This window comes from Melozone crissalis, unplaced genomic scaffold, assembly GCF_028551555.1.
Source record: "Melozone crissalis strain CALT ecotype California unplaced genomic scaffold, PUWL_Pcris_2 ptg000027l_1, whole genome shotgun sequence".
In the NCBI taxonomy this organism is placed as follows: Eukaryota; Metazoa; Chordata; class Aves; order Passeriformes; family Passerellidae; genus Melozone; species Melozone crissalis.
The window spans coordinates 76,698,793-76,721,397 of NW_026535805.1; the positions used below are offsets into that span (position 1 = coordinate 76,698,793).

At 37.4% G+C, this 22,605-nt stretch overlaps 1 protein-coding gene across 3 annotated transcripts in view; it reads left to right on the forward strand.

Moving 5' to 3' along the window:
• Positions 1-21,189, forward strand: part of COL12A1 (collagen type XII alpha 1 chain) — a 99,975-nt gene extending 78,786 nt beyond the window's left edge. The window contains exons 52-66 of one of the 3 annotated variants that reach the window (XM_054280625.1): positions 284-433; positions 833-910; positions 1,512-1,598; positions 2,502-2,555; positions 3,067-3,162; positions 4,609-4,662; positions 5,583-5,636; positions 6,850-6,903; positions 8,013-8,084; positions 13,397-13,432; positions 13,540-13,606; positions 15,190-15,378; positions 16,421-16,489; positions 17,524-17,694; positions 20,097-21,189. In XM_054280625.1, the coding sequence (XP_054136600.1) occupies positions 284-433; positions 833-910; positions 1,512-1,598; positions 2,502-2,555; positions 3,067-3,162; positions 4,609-4,662; positions 5,583-5,636; positions 6,850-6,903; positions 8,013-8,084; positions 13,397-13,432; positions 13,540-13,606; positions 15,190-15,378; positions 16,421-16,489; positions 17,524-17,694; positions 20,097-20,278 (1,413 nt within the window). In that variant the 3' untranslated portion in view covers positions 20,279-21,189. Of the gene's footprint in view, positions 1-283; positions 434-832; positions 911-1,511; positions 1,599-2,501; positions 2,556-3,066; positions 3,163-4,608; positions 4,663-5,582; positions 5,637-6,849; positions 6,904-8,012; positions 8,085-13,396; positions 13,433-13,539; positions 13,607-15,189; positions 15,379-16,420; positions 16,490-17,523; positions 17,695-18,077; positions 18,493-18,849; positions 19,113-20,096 lie in introns of those variants that run through there. The other 2 variants (XM_054280622.1, XM_054280624.1) reach the window with 2 other exon arrangements.
• The last annotated feature ends 1,416 nt before the right edge of the window (positions 21,190-22,605 follow it).

A 22,605-nucleotide genomic window follows, 5' to 3' on the forward strand; every position in this document is an offset into this window, starting at 1 on the left:
AAGGCAAGCTTTGAAAATAGTTAATAATAGTTCAATTATTACATTAAATAGTATTTCTTAACTGTGCTTGTGTGTTCATCTTGTTGACCTTCAACACATTCTGAAGAGATTATAAATGTCATAGACTTTCCCTGAGTTTGAATTTTTCCACCAGTTGGAAGTATATCAGGATTACTAGGAGTGAAATTTAAAACAGTACTATCCAATCAGTGAAATACGATTAAGGTGTTAAAGTAACTGTGCCCATGTGCCATGTCTAAATATTTCATTAAACTTTTTTCAGGTCCATATTGTTGTTACTTCATCAAATGTTAAGATTTACATTGACTGCAGTGAAATAATGGAAAAACCAATTAAGGAAGCTGGCAATATCACAACTGATGGCTATGAAATACTTGGGAAACTTCTAAAAGGCGACCGAAGATCAGCAACAGTAAGCAAGAAATATGAATTTTTGCAAGACCTTGACATTTTCTGAGGGTAGAGATTAGGGATTGTTGGGAAACCATTGTTGCATCATCCAAAGCTTCCAAGCATGTGTACTGTCAAGTCAGTAGACTTGAGAGTCTAATCTTTACAGCTTCTTGTTCTAGCAGAACTGCAAGAACAAAAATGTAGTAGCTGGAAGCCGCAATCAGGTAAATTCAAACAAGGGCAGGAATTTTTTTCTTTTAATATGGAGAGCTGATAGTGATTGAGTGCATATACTGTGGATACTCTATCATTAGAAATAAGTGGAGGAGTGATTTTTTAATGATAATGTTGATAGATTTCATACTTAACAACACACCAAACTTAATGTATCTTTCAAGAGTATTTCTTTCTTTTACAGTTAGAAATCCAGAATTTTGACATTGTATGCAGTCCAGTTTGGACTAGCAGAGACAGATGCTGTGATCTCCCTTCTATGGTAAGTATGAATGAACCAGAGGCTATCCAGAAAAATGTTATTGACACTAAATTTAATAATATTACTGTTAGGCTGTTATTAGACTTTGTACTGACAACACATCTAATTCACAGGTGTCAGAGCAGCCAGTCAACTGCACATTATTATAAAGTTTTGTGTCTGAGACAGTAAAGCTCTAATGCTCGAATTGAGCCCCTTAGAAATTTTCCAAAAAATGTCTATTACATTTGTATTTCAGTGATGTTTCAAATTCTAGATATTATAAATGGGGAATGTATTTATTTATTTATTTAATCTGTTCTTGGTGTGGCATTCAAAAAGTAACTATTCTTTGTCAGCACAAGCTGATTGTCAAGTGCATATAAATACTAGGATGACATTTTGTTCGTGCCTCTATTGTTAATGCCATGCATAGCTCACAGAGAAAATTTGCTAAATATATAAAAGATCCTTTAGAAATATTTGGAAACCACAGTTTAGCTATGAGTTTTACTAGGAAACAGGGTAATAGAGAATCTTCCTGCTATTGTTTCAGAAAAGCATGCTTCCACTGAGTACATTTCTTTAAAAGGATAGTAATAGGTTGTGATTGAATTTTCAGAGAGATGAAGCAAAGTGCCCAGCTCTTCCAAATGCTTGTACCTGTACTCAAGACAGTGTGGGACCTCCAGGACCTCCTGGACCAGCTGTAAGTTACCAGCTGTAACTATGTACAATAGAAAATGTTCTGATTTTTAAATTTATGGAAATAGTTTTGTGTTGGTCTGTGGCTTTGTGAAACAAATTCCAGTCAGAGACATAGTTCCTGTCAATATCTCCCTAACAACATGGCAATCCATCCCTTTTTATGAGATCCTACCATATCTACTTGTTTGTATGATCTTTTCCTCTATTTCCAGTGTGATCATTGAGATTAGCTCCTCATTGTTTGAGAGGCTGAAAGACTCTGGCACAGCACAAAGTGCTGTGCTTTGTTCACAGGGGAGCTTTAAATTGTCAGGTGTATTTTGCACATCATGTACAAGACATTTTTAATTAACTGAAAAAATATTTTTCCTAAATACAGAGTCAAGATTTCACTCCAAGGAAAGATTCTTTACTCTGTCAGGGAAATAAATTATTTTTTTATGAGGAGAGATATTAATTAATTAATTAATTAATTTATGGAATGGACATAGTTCTATCAATTGCTTTGAATATTAGGGAGTTATAGCCAGCCCAGTAGTCATACTTTGAAACTATCAAAAGTGCTGCATGAAGAATCTAAAGCCCAATTAAGTTGCCTGGTAGCCTACTAGAGAGGTCTTCAGAGTTTTTGATGAATATAAATTGAAGTTTATGTCTGCAGAGACAAAAACCAAAATAATAATTTTTCATGGGCTGAATTGGCAAGGCTGAAGCTGATGTGGTTTCCCTGAGTTCCTGATGCATATTTCATTCTACTACTCTTTTTAGCAGTATGATCTGTACACTTCAAAACTTTGGGGCTTCACTTAAGAGTTTGTTAAAGAGAATTCATAATGCACATAAGTATTATGCACCTTTGCTTTCTGTGTATGAAATACATTTTCTTTGCAAATACTCAATTTAGGGTGGCCCCGGCGCTAAAGGTCCCAGAGGTGAAAGGGGTTTGACTGGATCATCTGTAAGTATGTTCCCCAAAATGCATCTATAATGATGTTACTACAGGATTACCTGTATGAAAATTTTTATGCTTAGTTTTAGTCTAAGAATGTTGATTAAAATTTAGTTGAAAATATGCTTTTATGTTACTTATGTGCAGCCTATCTATTTGAGACTATATATCACAGTCTATGTAGGTACATTGATCACACATCAGGATACTGGGATTATGCGCATCAGGGTGTTAATACACACTCCGCAGCATTATTGTTCTCTCATCTGTACACAGGACATGGCAATACTTCTAATTGGCATTCCCAGAGGGCATGTATTGGCCTGAGACTGCCAACATGAATCAGAGAATAGCTTATGAAAGAGTATGCCTCTTGAACAGCTATTTCCACTGTTCTTCCGAAGTATTAAATGTGTCTCCAGGCTTCTGACTTACCTTAAGTGTCTAATCCAAAGGATTTTAGTTATGGATTTCAGACAGGATTGTCATTTACAATTTTGTTTTAATTTCCTGCTTTAAGGGGCCTCCTGGTCCTCGTGGTGAGACAGGTCCTCCAGGCCCTCAAGGTCCCCCAGGTCCACAGGGTCCCAACGGGCTGTCAATCCCAGGTGAACCGGTGAGTGCCCCTTCTGAGTGTCCCTTTTGAGTGCCATCAGCAGGCAGTGTGTGGGGAGCCAGAGCTACCCATGGGATGGTGGTCTTGGGAAAAGGGTGGCAGCTTTGCCAGAGCATTCATTTGTCCCTGCAACGCAGTAGCATTGTGAAACACATCTCTTTCTGAAACAAGCCTCTTAGTAAAACAGCATTTTCTGTCCTGAATGTTACATGCGCTTATAGGATTCTAATGAGGGGACAAGGTCTGAGTGCAGTAATGTAAATTGTGCTACTCTCTTATCAGTCTTAATGGCATTCTGTAGAGTTGCTAGGCATTCCAGTTTAAGGACTTAAAAATATCAAATTGTGGTGCAGGAAAATTAAGGATGCAGTAATACTTTGAAGAGTTTTTCGCAGACTTACTTATGTTCAACTTCTGTTGTCTGGCTAAAATCAGTAGCAAGGGGTTTTCTTGGCAACAGCATCCATATTTTAGCAAGATGCTATTTCTGATTTCATGTGCATGCCTTCAAAGCCAGAGCAAGTCTTATAAACACTGATGAAGTTTCACTATGTTCTGGTTTTTATAGAAGATTGCATGCATAACTCTTCGTGAATGTATTAAGGCTGCTTTTGCCTTATTTCAATAAATAATCACCCTGAAAGCAACAATATAATTCTGATGTTCCCTATTTAGGATTAACTTGAATTTTAATATATTCAGGAGATTTTTTTATGAAGTCTTTGATCAAAATATAAAGTCTATGGAAAGAAGAAGTGATGTCTAATTGCATGCTGTGTCATTTTTCATTTGAAAATTGGTTACCTGCTCCATCTGTAATGGAATTTGGAAAATGGAAAACAAAATGTGCTTTAAGGTAGACATTAGGAACACCTGTTTTGTAAGGACAAAGTAGAATGATTTTGTTACCCTATGTAGATTCTTTTCATGATTTTTTTTTCGTTACACACTAATTTAAATTTAATAAATTAAAAAATTTATTAAAGAAGACATAGAGGTATCAAATAGCAAGAAAGGAAAAACATTGCTCTTACATGCGTAATGCAAATAAGCCATTTATTTGTCACATCCACTTGAAAAAGTCTGAAGAATGAAAACACCAACATTTGTGAAACTTCTCATTAGCTAACACAAATTTAGAACACTTTTGAGTCATGTACTTTTGTTTTTCCTATCAATTAAGAATCATGTTCTCAGTCTATGTTTACAAATTTTTTGATTAGTACCAGTTGTTAATGCTGGATTATCATGCAAGCCACTGTAAAAAATGAATATTGTTTTGTCTAGTTTAGCTCGTGGTTTTGGACTGTGCATTTATAATACAGTGCTGTAGCATATATGGAAAGCAAGCTAGATGTGAGAGGCAGCAGATTGCTTCTTTATGTGCTTGTACACCTTGTGTCCTGGAAGAATGATGTACTCAGTAATAATTTGTGAAAATTATAGGGTCGTCAAGGAATGAAAGGGGATGCTGGCCAGCCTGGACTCCCAGGACGATCGGTAAGTTGATCCTTAGACAAGGTGATGTCATTTTGCACTATTCCTGAAGAAACCTGGTTGCTGGACAGCTGTCTTTGACATCACTAGGAGTCATGGGCTCTTCTCATACTTCCCTGGGCCACAGTTATCTTACTCGTAGAAATTTGAAATATAGGTAATAATAAACCATTCAAAACTGCAAATGTGAAAAAACCAGCTGTGTTTGGTCAAGTCAAATGCCCATCCCAACTGTTGTGAATGCACAATAACACACCATTTGATTAGGAAGAGTACTTAATTCCCCAGGAAGGTCTGTCATCTTCTGACCACTTGCAGCTAAATGTCCTCCTAAAAAAAAGTTTGCAGAACTTTGCTGAGCCCTTCTTTAACAATTACTAATTACTTTCTACTTTTGGAATTCAAATGGCCTTGGAACATTATTTGTATGCTTCCTGAAAGAAGGAGACAATATTTAAGTTCAGTTACTTGCAGGTTTCTGTATTGTAAACTATACAAGGAGGAGAAAAAAATTAGGATCTTTTTTAATTGACCAAATTTATAAATAATCTAAGGTCATTGATCTGCACATGTCCTGGAATAATGAATATTCCTGGGTTACTATATTGCCCTTAATTTAGTGATGATAAAAAGACTACATGAGGAGTGCTCAAGTGTTGTTGTGGACTTAGTTTCATATATCAGAAAATGTCAGTCATGGGCCAAGGACCTTTTATTCTTTATCTGTTTCATTAGTCCTTATAACTCTGAGTAATATACTTTTAGGGAGTAGTAATGTCCTGTAGGAAGCAATGCCACATGTTAGTGTACAATGAGATTAGACAGAAAGGAGGGAAGAACATATATGCTTGAGATATATGGAATGACATAACAGTGATGTTTGTTCTGTCATGGATACAATTTCTCACTCTTTCTCCCTCCAGGGAACACCAGGTTTACCTGGTCCACCTGGACCAGTGGGACCTCCAGGAGAAAGGGTAAGGCTTCCTCAGTTTATGTTCTGAAAAGATCAAATAATGTAATTTTTGTGTTTTGTCAGATTTTTCCCGTTCTTTATATGTCTTTCAATTTTCAAATGTTTTTTCAAGAGGAGTCCTTTTATCAGCACCCCTTCTGGAGAGATGAAAGTAGCAGGGTTGGAAACACATCAGGGGTGAAAACCTCCGCAGACAGCTATTGGTAGCCAGATAAGTTCTGTAAAAATTGCCCTGCTCCCTCCCCTGGCGAGGTTCTCAGCTGCCTTCACCCTTAGGGCAGGCAGTATATCCCCCAGGCAGGGCTCTGCTGAGGGACTCAGCCCTGCTGCCTTCCCCGCATTGTTGCTGCTACTGGGGATCCCTTTGAAACTCTGCTTATCTCAACATCTGGGAGATGCCATATTGGTTAGGAATCTGTCTGTGCCAAACTTATTGTGAAGCTCAGGCTTGCCCCTAAACCTTTGGCTGTCAGGAGCTTCTTTGGATGGAGAACTCTGAAATGTCTTCCTAATGAAGGGCATGTACACAGGTCATTGTGGAGTAGCTGCAATTCCTTTCTTCTAATTGCAGTCAGGTAAATCTCTTTTGTTGTCACAGTGGAATATCGCCTTTAAGATGACTGAAGCAATTATTTGCCTTTACAGGCAAAATTCATAGCTGATGTATGCATTTATAGCTGTCCTTTAGTGGGAATTCAAGCTGGAAATGAAAATAGATGGCTGTGTGATTGCCAAAGAGGATACTGTTGGATCGGTGGGTCATGGACTATCAACATTGACTTGTGCATTACTGAATGTTGGATCACTGAAATGGGAACCTTCAGTAAATTTCTGCTCAGCCTTCATTCTTGCAGGGGGAATATCTGAGAGGGAGGGGGCTCTCCAGTTAAGTATAAACCTCTGATGATCCAGCTAAACTGTGAATGAGAGAAGAGTAAAAAGAGAGATTTTGCTCCTCTGAGATAGAATAATGATTCCTTTTCTTAAAAATATTAAGAAACATTGATTTAATTTTTAGTTAATCAACAGCAGCTGAACATCTAAAGTGTCTGAAGCTCAGTGTTCCATTGCCTTCTCCAGCAAGATTTATGATAGTTATTTTCTAACTAGTACTGTGGATAGGTTTTAAAAGAAATTACAGTAGTAATCATATATATACAATTATATAATTGTAAAGACCACTTTTCTCTAATCTTACTTTTGTTTTTGAATAGGGTTTCACAGGAAAAGATGGTCCCACAGGTCCCAGAGGCCCACCAGGACCAGCGGTAAATATAATTTTGCCTTTGATATACTCTGAATTGAGAGACCTGAGCCAAGAGAGAGTCACATTGACATTTTCAATTTCTGTCAAATATGTAATGGATCCTTTGCTCAATCTCCTAAATAGGTCTGAAAAGCTCTTGGTAGAAGGTGAGCAGAGAGCTGGGCAAAGCATATATTCACAAATGTTCATAACAGTGGTTTTGAAACTGATTTCTGCCAGGGTAAATAAGGGAACCAGTTTATCTGGTTATTTAGGCATGATCTTTAAATGCATAGCTAAGTCTCCTGAAACCAATTGGCTTATTACTTGTACACTGGTGAAAACAAACACTGTTAATACAAGTTTTTCTTGACAAGAGCATTTGAGGATTAGTTTTTCCTTACAGAGCTGCTTCACTGTGTTTTGTGGGACCATGCTAGAAAAGAGGCTGGCTGTTAGAGAAAAGCCTATGGTGGATCATACAGCCCAAGATAGGCAATATGCTGCAGCCCCATGTCACCAGGTCTAACCTATAGCAAGTTGGAAGCTGCGTTTCCAAAAGGCAGATGCACACAGAACACATATTTGCATTACATATATAGAGAACAGTCTCTAAGGCAGGATATTATTTGGGCTGGCCCTACGTCCCCACAATTGTCTTCCTCATGTTGTTTTGTGAATGTGCAGATGAGCCTTTGTCACATAATCTGATACTGTTATTTTAATTTTTTTGTATTTATCTGGTATCACTAGAATGGCTTTTGGTCTGCTTGTTGTGGATTTTAACATGGATCACAGATCTGCTAGGTGAACTTAGAAGGCCCAACTATTTTGTACTGTTTTAGGAATTGGTCATTAAGAATGATACCAAAAAACATATACTCACCCTCTGCATCTTTCAGTGCCACAATGCCTGTTAAACTGTGGTGTTACATAAAAGAACACATTTCCAAGACAAACAAACTGTTTATTCCATAAAAAAATTTTCAAGCCTGATATGTACCTAACAGAAAACAACCTGATAGGAACTAGTTTCAATATTGCTTTGTACTCAATACAATAACATGTTTCTTATTAGGGCTTAGGTAATTGTGTATTTCCACAGTTCATTGTACTTCTCTTCTGTTGCAGGGTGCTCCCGGGGTTCCAGGAGTTGCTGGCCCAAGTGGAAAACCAGGGAAACCAGGAGATCGTGGGACACCAGTAAGATAATGATACACTTAGAGTATCAAATTTAAAATTACAGTCTGTTGGTGAACATGAGACTTCTGCTGCTTGAAATAGTTGTCTTGCACTTATGATGGTGGTTAATACAGTGGAGCTGACCTAAACCCACAAGTCTTTTTTTAAAAATAATTTTGTTTTTACAGTATGCCATTTTGCTGAGTTTAATAGTTGGGGCTGGAAATTGTGGTCTCTGGTTTCCACTAAAAAGATCGTAGGCTATTATGTGCCAAGACATATATTCATTCCTACACTGCATAAGCATGGAAAACTAGGTCAGCAAAATGATTGTAAAGTCTTTACAGTACTGCATGCGTGTGTAGTAAAAAAGTGATAAACTGCTGAAGGTGGATAACCTTTGATAATATTACATAATCAGTTCTGTTTTGCAAATGTTTCATTATTTTTACAATGTTATTTCACAGTTATTTAGGAGTGGTTTCTGTGGGTTCTATTCAAACTTCTAAAGTGCTTCCTGAACAAGGAGAAAGAGCAGGAGGTGCTGCCTCCCACCAACAGTTTCAGGGGAAATTTAATTGAGTCATTCATGGTATCTCAGAGAAATTATACCCTGAGTAAGACATCAAGGGAAATGAGAAGTCATTTGTTACTTGTGGAAAACGTATCACAGTCATCTAGAATTTTCTATCCTGCCTCATTGTAGTTGTACATAAAAAAGCTGAATAATTTGAAAGAATATGTAGTAGGCTGGGAAACTTGATGGCCATGAAGCGGAAGCTCCAGGAGTACTTGGAAGCTGGGTTGTTTTCTCATACACACGTTGAATTCAGTCTGTGTTTGCCAGACTATAAATTCTATTTCTCCTTGGAGTAGAGGACATGGAGTGTCTTAGGAAAGTCTTGAAGCTTTCCTGCCTTTAGATATACATTTTAGTGGGATATTTGTGCTCAGTTACATGTTGAATAGACATGGCTGGAGCACAAAGTGCTGTGCTTTGCTCACAAGGGAGCTTTAAATTGTCAGGTGTATCTGATTTTTCCTTCACCTGGGACAATGGATAGCTGGTAAGTACCCAGTTCAGAAGTAAAGATCTTCTTCAGGTAAATAATGTGTTTAGAAGGAAATCTGGCTACAAGTCCAGTTTAAAGACTTTTGCAAAGCAAGGCAGCCAACTCCTGTCCAGGCACCATGTCTAAATTCTCCTGCACTCTAATTCTTAAGAGTTCCTTTCAATTAAAAATAAATGTTTTCCCCTGCAGTTATTGCACTTTCCTGTAATGGGACACTGTGCATCCTATTTACCATTTCTAATGTTTCTAGAACAGATCCCAGCAGGAATTCTGGCTTGTATCTTGTACAGATGTTTTATCAGATTCCTGGTGGACAGAATTTCAAGGCCTTCCTTTGTTTGCAGTATTACAGCTGCCAAAGGTGCAGCCTGACAGCCAAATGCAACTTGCACTGTCATGAATCATAATTCTGCCTGAAGAGAAAGATAATGAGGCTTCACTTTGCCTCTAGTAAATACAAGGAATAAATAATTTTTCACCAGATCCTGCCAGATTTTCTTCTCCCTGATCAATTTGTATTGGTAGTACTATTAAATGAAAGTGAGGAGAAAGACCCCTGCAAGCCAAGGGTTATATTGCATTCCAGGTAAAAGGTATACAGTTACCTGCAAATTATGAGCAGCCTTGGTGTTCTGAAGTTACTCCCTGTGAATGTGGTCAGCTGGAGCTCCTTCCTGATGTATTTAGTACCACTAATGTGCTAAGTTGAGGCAGACCACACTGTAAACATTTCTCTACCTCACTGTGTACTTATACTAGAACAAGTAAATCCTAGAAGTGCTAACTGAATTTTCGTGGAAGTAGGAAATTTGGCTTTTTGGTCTGCTTACAAGTGCCTCCAAGAGAAACTTAGTTGTTTTTTCCAGTGTAGCAACAAAATGACAGAAAAAGGAACTGTAAGAACACAAACAAGTTGGTAATTTATTGAGAACTGTATGCAGACTATCCTAGAGGAGACTAAAATATCTGCTGTCTGTCTGGTCAGAAAGTGGGAATTCCATAGTGGTTCAGACACATATCATAAGGTAACAACCATCAACAGTAAGAAAGACTCAGTAAACTAGAAGAGGATATTGGTTCAAGAAACAATGGATATGTTTTCTATGAATAAATATAATGGGAAATAAAAGATACTGGACTATTAGAGAGGAAAAGTTCCAGTTCTTGTTTTATAGGTGTGAGAATGAAAACAGTAATGATGGGTACACAGACTAAGTTGTGTTAAGGTAGAACTGTCCTGTTTATAAAACAGACCTTCTGACAACAGGGTCTGATTTTGTTGATTTAGACAGTTCCTGAGAAAAAATGCAAGGCATTTAAATTTAATAAGTAAGGTGCTATTGAACTGATGCCTCCAGGACCAGATAAACTGTGAAAAGCTTTCGAGAGTAGCCCAAGTCTGTTATGAGTTACATGCAGGTTTTGAGAATTTTGCATTCTCTGCTGCCATGTGTTCCCTGCTCTTGCATCCATCTATGCAGATGTCCTAGATGAAGTCTCAAAAAGGCACTGCTTTGGGAGCAATGAGCTGGTAGTTCTTAAGGGAGGCAAACATTCTTTTGGGAAAAACAATTGAGCGCATTATCTTTAAAAGTAAAAATAGCAAAACTTCCTTTGTTTTGTCCTCTTCAGCAGTAGAACTATGCTGTGGCCCCAGCCTTCATCCCACAGCTCAGAAAAAATCCCACATGCAGCAAGAACCAGCTTCTCCTTGCACTGACCCCAAGTGACTCCCTCACTGCAGGACAGCAAAAAACCAGAATGCCAGCAGCAGCTGCTGTTTCTCAAAATGCTGTCAAGCAGTAGGCTAAACTGCACTTTTTTGTCTAATAAAAGAAATTTAAGAGGCATATAGTCAAGAGGGAGGAAGATGCAAATAGTAACGCAGTAACTGAAGTTGTAATTATTTTTTTGAAAATTTGATTCTAAAATATCCAGGTGGAAAATGTACTTTACTGTTAAGATGGCCAGTCAGTCTCTAATCTTCCAATTTTAAAGGTAGTTCCAAATAGGCTCTAGACTTCCAGCCACAAGGCTGAATCAGTGTGTGCTTGCAATGTCACAAATTGAGGAATGAGATTCATTTTATTTCAATGTATTTCAGAATTGGCCGTACATGGCATTAGCATTTTCCTTGTTGGGGGACTTTGTTGCCTTGCCTTGCCTCGCCTCATCCCTCTCCCTCTCTCCTACCTTGTGAATACACAAAAGATGTACTTTATGATTTGCTTTGGTAGAAGGTCTTACTGTGAAAGCCACAGAAAGAATGAGAATAAAACAAGAATGTGTTATAAATACATACACAGCAGATAATTTCAAATGAGTACACTTGTAGGAAATAGAAAAATTGGAAAGTTTCAAACAGAAAGAGAAGCATTAGTAGTTTCTTTACCATCTAACCCCCCCCCACACATATTTTTCTGTAATGGACTAGTGCAATTAAAAACCTACAGTTCTGTTCAATGAATATTTCAGGTACATGCAATAGTTTATGAATGAGATATTAATGTCTATTTATTTGGGAATCAAATTAAGGTTTTTTTAGAATTTCAGTACATCATCATTTACCACAATGCTAATTATTGGAGAATGACAGACAGAAATGTCATATTTTCCTGATGGTTTTACTTGTTACCATTTTTTTATGGTATGGCATTTACAAGTCCATAGTCTGTTTCAGCATATGGCTGTAATAAGCTAAAACTAAAAGACAAACATTTCCCCATGGACTTCACAGAGTAAGAAAAATATAGATGAAAACCAAAGGACAGAAGGGAAAGGATATTCATCAGCTTCATGGGTATATTTTATCCATATTAGCAGCTGCCTCATTGGTAGCATAATTTATTCCAATGGCACATTTATGGTGTCACCATTCTAAATCTTTCATTTGAGTCTGTACAATTAATTTCGCAAGAACGATCTGTTATTCGTGATGCAAATGTACCGTACGACAACTACTTAACTCAGTGATGGATGAGCTGTCTCATATTTTCTGTGGCGTGTCATGAGGTAGGTGTGTGCAGCTCTGCAGCAGAGAAGCTCAGGGACCACACTAAGCTCACACCCTGACATACCCCAAGGGTGTTTGTCTGCCCAAGGCCTAGACAGAAGTGTGTGAAACAGTGTCACCACATTCGAGAGGTGTCTGCTGTGACCTCAGTGGAATGATTTGGAGTTCTGTGTTGTTGAAATTAATTGTGGGTACTGTAGGAATGTTATGAGAAACAGCTGCAGCCCACACTTGGCCTTTGCTTTGTTAATGGTGAGAAATAGATTCCTTAAAGAAATACTACACTGCAAAAAGCAGTAACACTCAGGATGTGTGTGTTACTATGCAGAGCAGCAGATGAGCAAACAGATCTTTTACCTTTCAAATATGCCTTATGTTCAAGTAGCAACTTAGGCTAGAAATCAAAATCCACGTGAACTCATGCAAGCCCTATCATTATTCCCAGTGTTTTTCACACACACACACACACACACACACACACACACACACACATAAAAATTAGAATCAGTCGTTCTGGTTTGCTTCTTTCATAGCACTCTTGAAAACTGAAAACACCACAACCACTAAACTATTCAAAGGCAAATGGGAAGTGCTGCTAGACTGACAAATGTAATTTATTATAAAGGAGCTCAAACTAAGACTTCTATGAGACATTTTAAACACTAGAAATGGTTGAGAATTAAGAGGGAAGCTGTCATTATAAATTGAATAAGCACTCTCTCAATGTTATGTGTCATCTTGTCATAACTTTATTTCACTTAGAATACTTTTTATATGGATTCAAGAAGACAACTACCTTTTCTTGACATATGTTATTCTTCCTAACATACCTTTTGTAATAAGTTGTCTTAAAATTAAACATACAAAACTTAAAATTAAACAGTCATATAGAACTCATATAAGACCATTGATCATTTACACAAATATGATGCTAGAAATTCAACTTTGAAATTGACAGTGTGATCCAAGTGTCAGAATACACCCATATTTTGGTCCTAGTTTGAATTTTTCCTTCAGATCATTTTCTTCTGCATATATTAGTGTGTTTCATGACAGACAAAATATCATAATTTCTCCACTCTTTTCTGGCACCTGTTTTAGCATCTCTGAAATGAGAAGTTCAAGGAGAACCAGATATTTCTTCTTGAAGGAGTCAAAACTTTTTCTAGAATTACACATCTCAAACTTATAGTTGGGGCGAAATAACATAGTCCTTCAGCTGCTTAATTTTTACTTATTTATTTTAGGGTGCACCTGGAATGAAGGGAGAGAAAGGTGACAGAGTAAGTCTGCTTAAAAGTCAATTCTTCTCATAATTTTAAAATTAAACATTATGTGTTTAAAAGTAAAAAGTGCTAATGAAACACTTGTTTTGGATTTGATTATTTAGGGTGATATTGCTTCCCAGAACATGATGCGAGCAGTTGCAAGACAAGTTTGTGAACAACTGATAAATGGTAAACATTGTTACTTGCTTTCTATCCCATACAAGTAATTAACTACTTTCTTAAAAAGATAAAACAATAGTTTAAATTTGAAGTGACAGATATTGACAGAGGACAGCAAGATCTTGACAAGCTGATAGCTGTCCAATGCAAATGTTTTGGTGGAAAAAATGTAGCAGCAATTTTTTGCTAGATCCAGAGGCTAGCTTGATAATCACAGAATAACAGAATAAACTGAGTTGGAACTAATCTGTGACCTTTGGAAATACACATGCAATTTAAACATTCTGCTGAAGTTTCCATTGTAATTTTGTTCCAAAATTACTTCATCTTTGCAATAAAATCAGCATATATTTTCTCATTAAACATATCTTCAAGAGAAGAAAAAGGATCTTCAGTGAGAAAAAGGATGCTTACTGCAGGTACTTTGCCAGCCGGGGAAGACAGATGAGTGCTGGTTAAACACTGTGCACAGAATCAGTGGTGCTGTGCAAATACAAACAGTGTGTATTTGGAAAATGACTTCAAATTTGATTTCAGTCCTCTACTGCCACATAGTGCAGCTCTGCAGCCCATGAAGTTGCTCTCTACAGAGGCTTTCTCTCTGATCTTGAATCAGTGCTTTTGCTATCAGTAGACCTGCCAAGAAGACAAAGGCAAACTGGTTTTTAATATTGTATCTATTACAATGTTAAGTGCTGACAGAGGAAAACAGGTATCCCTTTTGGATCATTAAGAGTGCTTGTGTACAGGAAGGAGGACAATACGTCAGTGTGTCCTTTGAAATGTCTGTGATGGCTGCTTATAAAAACATTTCTAATAGTTAGCCATCACAGAAGAAATAAAGTACATGTGTGAATGTGTCAGGTTTATGAAAAGGATGTCATGTCCAAGATCTTTTAACATTTCTTAGTGCATCCCTGCCTTATTTTTCTCGTGTTCAGCTGATCTCTTTCTTCAGTGTTATGCTAGGACTGACACATTATACTAATCAGATGTGTCTTTCCATTATGCTTCCTTCCTGCATAGCTTCAAAATGGTGTTGCGTTTGTTCACAAACCCCTTTTTTGGAAATTAAATTTGACCATATGCAGAAGGTGTATAAGTGCAAGCCTGTGCATCCTGCAGGCTTAAGAAACTTACTTCATGGATTGTGCTGCTAACTCTAAACATGAATAATTTATATTGCCTGTGGTAGCTGCAGAGGTCTGAAAGTACAGAGAAATGTGATACTACAGCTTTAGAAGTGGAGCAAATACTTTCTGTTCTTCAGAGTGAAAACAACCTCTGAATAGAACTCCAAGGGCAAGAGTATTGTAAAAAATTGCCTCTTTCTTGATTTTAATAGTTCTGTGATAATTGTTTTAATGCCATTGGCTTCCATAAGCTCCCTTACCTTTCCTCCCTGACCCCCTCCCTCCTCCATTTATGTTCAGCTTTCTTATCGGACACCCATCTTAAGTCTTTCTAATTAATCTGTACTAATTTATTGAATAGAAACAAGAATAGGATTTAATCAAGAGAGATAATATTTTATTCCTTCCCACTCTGATAAAAGATTTTCACTCATTTCACATTTATATTTTCTTTTGAAGGTCAAATGAGCCGGTTCAATCAAATGCTGAATCAAATCCCGAATGATTATTATTCAAACCGAAACCAGCCAGGGCCACCAGGTCCACCTGGTCCCCCAGGAGCTGCTGGGACAAGAGGAGAACCTGGACCTGGAGGAAGACCAGGATTCCCAGGACCTCCTGGGGTTCAAGGACCACCTGGTGAAAGAGGTGAATAAATTCCAAGGCAGCGGTGCTGTGGACATAGTGCAGAGGTTGCCAGAGGAGCAGTCTGCTCCTTTTACCATGTCAGACTAGGAAGCTCTGCTAGGCCAGTTGGATTGCCTGAGGAACACTGGGGTACTGAAGAACAAGGTTAACTAGATCAGTGCTTTCCTGTCTCTCTCTTGCTCAGGTTTCATGAAATACAAATTGGTATAACATTTTGGCTGCTGTCTGAGACTTCCACATAAAATCTCAGGAGAGCAAATGTTCTCAGATCTGTTTTGGCACTATAGAGCTACATCTTGAAAGGCTGTTTGGAGTAAGACAACTCTTTGCAAAGTAGAACACTGATTAAGAGAGAAAATGAGTTATTAACAAATATAAATGCAGGACTTTAAAGAATTAGATCAACACTCTTAGCTCTTTACAATATTCTGAGGGAGGGAAGCAACTGAACTGAAAGCAAACATACGGGTAAACCTACTTTACATCTATCTTGGATCACTGCAATCACATGGGGTGTCTGTAATCTACTCTTTTGTGGCTTTTGCTTATTTCCACTACTCTACTATAGCATAGACTCTGTGCTATGTTTTCTAGGATATATTTTATACACTCTTTTAAAAAGGCTAGGAATAAATCAAGGAATTCAGAAGAATTTCTTAAATGTTTTTGATTATAACTGTTCCTAAGAGAGTGTAAACCATCCTTTATAGCAGAAGTATGCAAGACGGAAAAGGTCTTTCTGATTCTAGTTTAAAATAAGAAGATTCTGTGGTGCTTCAGTATCTCAAAACTTTTCTATGTTTGAGAGAGTTTATTCATGCCATGTTACATCTACATCCTCTTTTATTCTTGGGTTACAATATTTATATCCAAATTATTTTTGCAAATTCACATTTGAACATCTGCAGAACATCCATTTTAACCACTCTTGTTGTATTAAATCATGGAAAGTAAATATTAATATCAGTGAGAGTGTGTGAAGAAATATCTGTTGATGTGGTTTCCTTTCTTTGATTTTCATTGCCTTTGTGTTATTCTGTAGGAATCCCTGGAGAGAAAGGTGAAAGAGGGACTGGATCCCAAGGACCACGAGGTTTGCCAGGACCACCTGGTAAATTTTTTTTATCAGATTACAGAAAAGTAGGAGAAAAGCAAATATTTCTTCATAGAGAACTAGACTTGATATAATGAATGAACACCCTTTGCCCACTTCGAGTTTTTGACATATATTAGCGTTTACTGTAATAAATTTGTAGGAAATCACCACAAAAATAGCAATTTAGAAAGATTTTTGGACATGGCTAATAGGTGTTTATCTTCATCTTTTAATTTAGTCATCTGGCATGCTTGTTAATGCGAAAATGTGTTTCATGAAAATGCATTGTCCAGATATTTGACAGATATTTTTCATAAGTCTTATCAGACGATTCTTTTGTAGTATGTAGGTTTTTTTCTTTTACTTGCTGGACTACAAAATACTCCCAAATGCAGAGTTACTGGACAATAGAGACATATTATTTGATCATTAGTTTTGGTTTTCATGTTATGAAATTCTGTTTACGCCTTAGCATAAATCAGCTGCATCATTTGTTTCTGCTTATAGTTTACTAGGCTAAAATGGCTTTTCATTACAGGAATCATAATAGGCTTGCAGCAAATTGTAGCCCCAGTTATTTGAAGCTTTACTTTTCTGCTAACCATAATAAGATTTCTTCCAAAAACAACATTACCTCATCTTTCCTGGGGCTACTGGGCAGTATAATTGATGTACTCCTATATTTTAATAGAAATCCAGTGTGCTTGTCTAATCTAGTAGTTTCCCTTGAGATGATCATATCTTACACAAAGGGGAAATTAACCAGAGAATACGTTGACATTTCTTACTTGGCTCAAACCTTCCTAAATTAGCTTCTAAGAATAAATACTTAAATAAGCCACACACAGGGAGGCAACTCATGATGAGTCACATTTCTAGATTTCTTTTGTATTTTTTTCTGTTGACCCCCATACTGCAACAGAGTGCGAGTGCTTTCTCACCGAAGACAGCCTGGGCTGTGTAGTCTAAACAGAAGTATTGTTAGCTATTTTATCAAGATGTCTCGTAAAAAAAAAAACAACCTCCCAACCTCTCAATTCTAAAATTAGGTCCACAAGGAGAATCTAGAACTGGTCCACCAGGCTCCACAGGATCACGAGGACCACCAGGGCCCCCAGGCCGTCCTGGAAATGCGGGCATTCGGGGTCCCCCAGGGCCACCAGGATACTGTGATTCATCCCAGTGTGCTAGCATCCCTTACAATGGCCAAGGATTCCCAGGTAGGTTATGAACAACTTAACCTGAACCTTGCCCTAAATAGCCTTCATAGGTGTGGCTGTTCATATTGAGCTGCTTTACATGAGACAGTCCTGCTAATCGGAACATGATGAGTCAGGAGGAGATGGGTCAGTGAGCAGGCCTGCCTCATTGTAATGTTCAAATATATGAGCAGCCATTTACACTTTGCTCTAGGATTGCTTGATGTTATGCATGATTTGTTCCAAATAGGAAGTACTGAGTAAATATTGTAGTCTTGTTTTTTTTTTTTATTTTATTTAATTTAGATGGTTACTAGCTGGTGGTGTTGCTCATAGGATTTAAGTGACCAATTTCTTCTCTTCTTTTTTCCCCCTCTATCACCACCCCTTCCAATCGTCTTCAGAACAAGGTTGAATTCTCCATGTTTCTCTTGAAAAAATAAAAGGAATGCTGTGGTTGGCAGTTTCCATGTGTCTCTTTTTGAGCCATGTCAGGATTTATAGAAAATTGATACCTGAAATAAAAAATTTCCACAAAGGAAATCCATTTGCTAATAACAGTGCAGACAACTGAAAAGCACCACTGTCCTACAATATCTACCAAGTTAAATGCCATGGAGTCTCTGATTAGCCCTGAGTCATATAAGCCTTCCACTTTGTGACTTTGCTCAAAGCAGTAGGCTGCTTCTGGAACCAAAATGAGGGGTCACAGTGACCACCAATTTTTGACTGGAAAGATTCTAATATATTTTAACATGGGGATCCTGCAGGACCACAGTATTGTTAACAAATTAATATGTATGCCTTGCCAGATCTCAAAATTAGTGTATGTGATACTACTATTGGATGTGGTTTGCTGTTAGTGTAATTGTGCATGTATCCATGAAAAGAAGAAGAAAAGAAAATATATATATATATGTACACACTTGCAGACCCAGTGATACTGGTTAAAGAGCCAGGTCGTTGTGCAGATCTCACAAAAAAATTCTTATTTAAGTGAAAAATAAAGAAAATTGTGCGTGTGATTCAGCAGTGTTCTTTCTAGCAAGCAGCTTTGTATACATATATAAATATATGCCTAAGACTTAACTGTTATGTATTTAGTTGGATGAAAGTATGTTTTTGCACATCAGATGGACTTTTTAAAAGACTAACATCATCTTTGACCTGTTTCAGGTTTCGGCTAACACATTTTCTAAGTCGCCAGTGCTGCTTACAGTTTGAATACATGAAAATCCTGTTTCTGAGATGTTTGCGCACGTGCTTATTAGAAAATGAGTCCGTATGGATATTTCACCACGGATATGGTTCTTGAACCATGTTGACCTCATAGAACGGGGAGATACTTTTACTAACACAACTCATGAATGAGATAAAGGACAGTTACATCAATTCATTAAGCCCATTGCATTTCAATAATAAAATAGACAGTCTTTCTTTTTAAAAAAAGACCTAGACCACCAAAAACCTCAGTGGCGAAGGAGGCTTGTAAAACTACTAACCAGCGAAGGTAATGCCATTAGAAGAGAGACAGATTTAACCTGGAAAATGAGAAATAACTTATGTAAATAGTAAACTAATTGTGGCTTGTAGATGATTTGTATGGGACTGTATCCACTAAAATCTGTTAACAACTCTATGTGATACTTTTGCATAAAAGCCTGCTGCTGCTTGCTGTATGCCAGAATAACATCTTTGACAACTTATGAAACCTACCTGTCTGTTGCTTGTTACCAACATGTCTGAATTGGAGCATATACCTTTTTTTATGTGTAATCTTGTTGGATCTGTAACTGCAGTTATAAATACCAAAGTTTTATAATAATTTTTCTTCTGTTTTGCTGTAGTTTTTGGTGTTCCTGAAGCACCAGCTGTAACTCGGTTTGTTACGAGGAACAGCACGACAAAATGACATGTACTGTATATTGCCGCTGGTGATAGTTATGTCTACACTTACTTTCCCATTCTCACAGAAAATTAGCATACACCAAACCCATCTCTTCACCTTACCTGCTCCATGTCTTCTATTAATTATGCAGTTTAAAATAAAGCCCAATGCTTAGATTTACTGAAGTAGCTGTAAAATAGTAATTTTATTTGATTTTCTTGGTTTTGTTTGGTTTTTTAAAATAGCTTTACCATGATTTGTCCCTTGCCTAATTTATGACTCTTTCTGCACTGTTTTGTGTATTATAAATACAAAGGCTTTCAAGATGAATTTAAAGCCTTTTATTATTTTACTGCCAAAAAAGCATTCATGAACAAAACTGAGAAATACCCCCAGTGAACTAATTATTTATATATTTATTATATGAAAATAAGGTTGAACTAACATTATGTAGCCAGACTAACGTTCATTGCATATGTGGATTCAAAGACATGCGATAACTATTATGTTCAATCGGACAACTATTTTCAACCAGAACCATACGTGCCTGAAAGTGGACCCTATCAGCCTGAAGGTGAACCCTTTATAGTACCTATGGAGTCAGAAAGGAGAGAGGACGAGTATGAGGACTATGGAGTTGAAATGCATTCACCAGAGTACCCTGAGCACATGCGCTGGAAAAGATCACTGTCAAGAAATGCAAAAACAAAACTGTAAAAGATCTGTGTGTCTTGATTTGGGTTTTTTTGGTTGGTGGGTTTTTTTTGTTTGTTCTTTTGCTGTGCTTGCATTTGCAGATACACACAGGGAGAGTGCATCAATCCTTTTGCAATGTGGCTTTCTGGCCTTTTCATATCAGACGCACCCCTTTTTGTATCTTGCTTATGTGGGGATAGCAATGTGTGTACCCAAACACTTCATGTTGCTCTGGAAATGCTTGTAAAATACTGTTGCTTATAGTGGTTGCATACAGATTAAGGTGTGCATTCAGTTATCCCAGTGCTGCCTTTTCATTAAAATAATGTAAAAACAAATACATTAAAAAAAAAGAAAACCAAAAAACCAAACAAAAATAACCACAGAGCTGTTGCAAATTTTCTAAGGACTGTCTGCTTTAGCTCTACATTTTTCTTCTTTTTCAAATGCATGTTTTCAGTTCAGTCAGATCACAGGTCTGCAATATCTAGTTAAAAAGAACCAAAAATTTCCCTCTCCTTCCAGTATCATTGTAATTTTCTTCTATTCTGAATTACAATCTGTGGAGCATATACTGCTCTTATACATCTCCTCTAAACACCACAAACATTAAGTAGCTGAAATCATTGTATCAACTGGATACAGTTTAATAATGCCTGAAATCTCCTTGTTTGTAGACACAGTTACATTTATGCCAAATTGCAGTCAATCCTGCAGAGATGGAATTGCATGTTTATGTTGTATATTTAGTATGGATTTTTTTCAGAATACAATGTTTCTTAGTTACCAAAAGCAGTTGGAAATTGTTTGCAAGACTATGAATATAGAATTGCTGCTTTTATATTTTAACTGCAAATTGTGAATTTCACTGCCTTATATTATTTATTTCTGAAATGAAAGAGGCATTTTTCAATAAAACTACTGAAAACGTATGTGTCCATTCATTTTTTGAAAGGCATTTTGGGACTGACATATTTGAATTGTATTTGTGTTCTTTACTCAATAATCTGGAAATGCCAGATATCAAAAATCAGTTAGAATGAGAATAGTTTAATAGGTATTTGGGCTGTGGTGGCTAGAAGTGGGGGGATGAAAGCAGGAGATGCCTCCTCTGTCTGAGGTATGAATAACTTTTAGGAAATTCAGTCTGCAAGGCTTTTGGTGAGGAAAATGAGATCGAACGTGAGGATTAATTGCTGTCTTTTGGGGAATGTCTGGTGGATGGCTGCTGCAGGGAGAGAGACTTTCCACCTGAGGAGCTGCTCGAACTGCAGAGAGTGCCTAGAGCTACCCAGGCTCTGAGTGCTGGTGTGCTGTGAGCGCTGTGGCTGCACTGACATGAGCAAACAGCTCGCTTGAGGAAGCAGGGTGTGGAGTCTGCTGAGTGCCATCCTTCTGGGACTGCAGGAGAGGGCTCCTCCCTCCTGGGGAGCTCATCTGTGTTCGCACAAGCTCTGACCACAGTGATGGAGCTTTACCTGCAGAGGGTCATAAGAGTGATTTGGGAGAGAGCAACAGTGGGCCTGGAGAGTTACTAACTGAGGAGGAAAAAGTGGACTGTGGTGATCCTTTTTTCCACGGTATCTCAACTGTCCTGATAAGTAGAAATGGCTTTTGCCATAGGACCTGGAGCAAAGCCTTTTGACATAACTGGGAAAGCTGGAGCTGTGTTTCTCATCATGCAAGACATCTGTCACAGAAGTGAAGCTAGAAGTGTAGGCTGGCTTCCTGATCACTGAATCTGCACTGGAAGCTGCATGGCAAATTGTAGTGCCCACAAATGGAAATTACACAGCTCCTTAGACTGCCTGGCTCATTATCAGTGAAATGAAATACAAACAAATGGCATTTCAAAGAGTGGTCCTGACTGCATCCGCATGTCTTTTAGTCTGCAAGAGAATAATTCTGGGTTGAACTGAGGAAGGAGAATCAAAGCTATTAATTCTTCATGCTTTTTTTCTAAGTGTTCAGACTTGAGTATGAAAAACATGTTTTGCAGTTTCATGTTCAATAAAGAAAGGCATGTGTCAGGCAGAAAAAGAAGAAGTAGAAATTTGGAGAAGTGATTAAAAGGTTTTCTGAATTGTATTTAAAAATAATGATATCTTGCATTGATCTTGCATCTGTCTGTTTCTGGCATTGTCTCTATGACAAATTTAACTAGATGCCCATGTCTTCATTTAAAAGATTCCTTTCTTTCTTTAAATAAACCTTTTTTTTAAAACATACATTTTAAATAATTTTTTATTTCTTCACAAAATACACCAAATGTCTGCCAAGGATGCCTTGATTTTTTGGTGTTCTTTATTTGATATCAATCCTCATAGACATGGCACTATTTGATTATC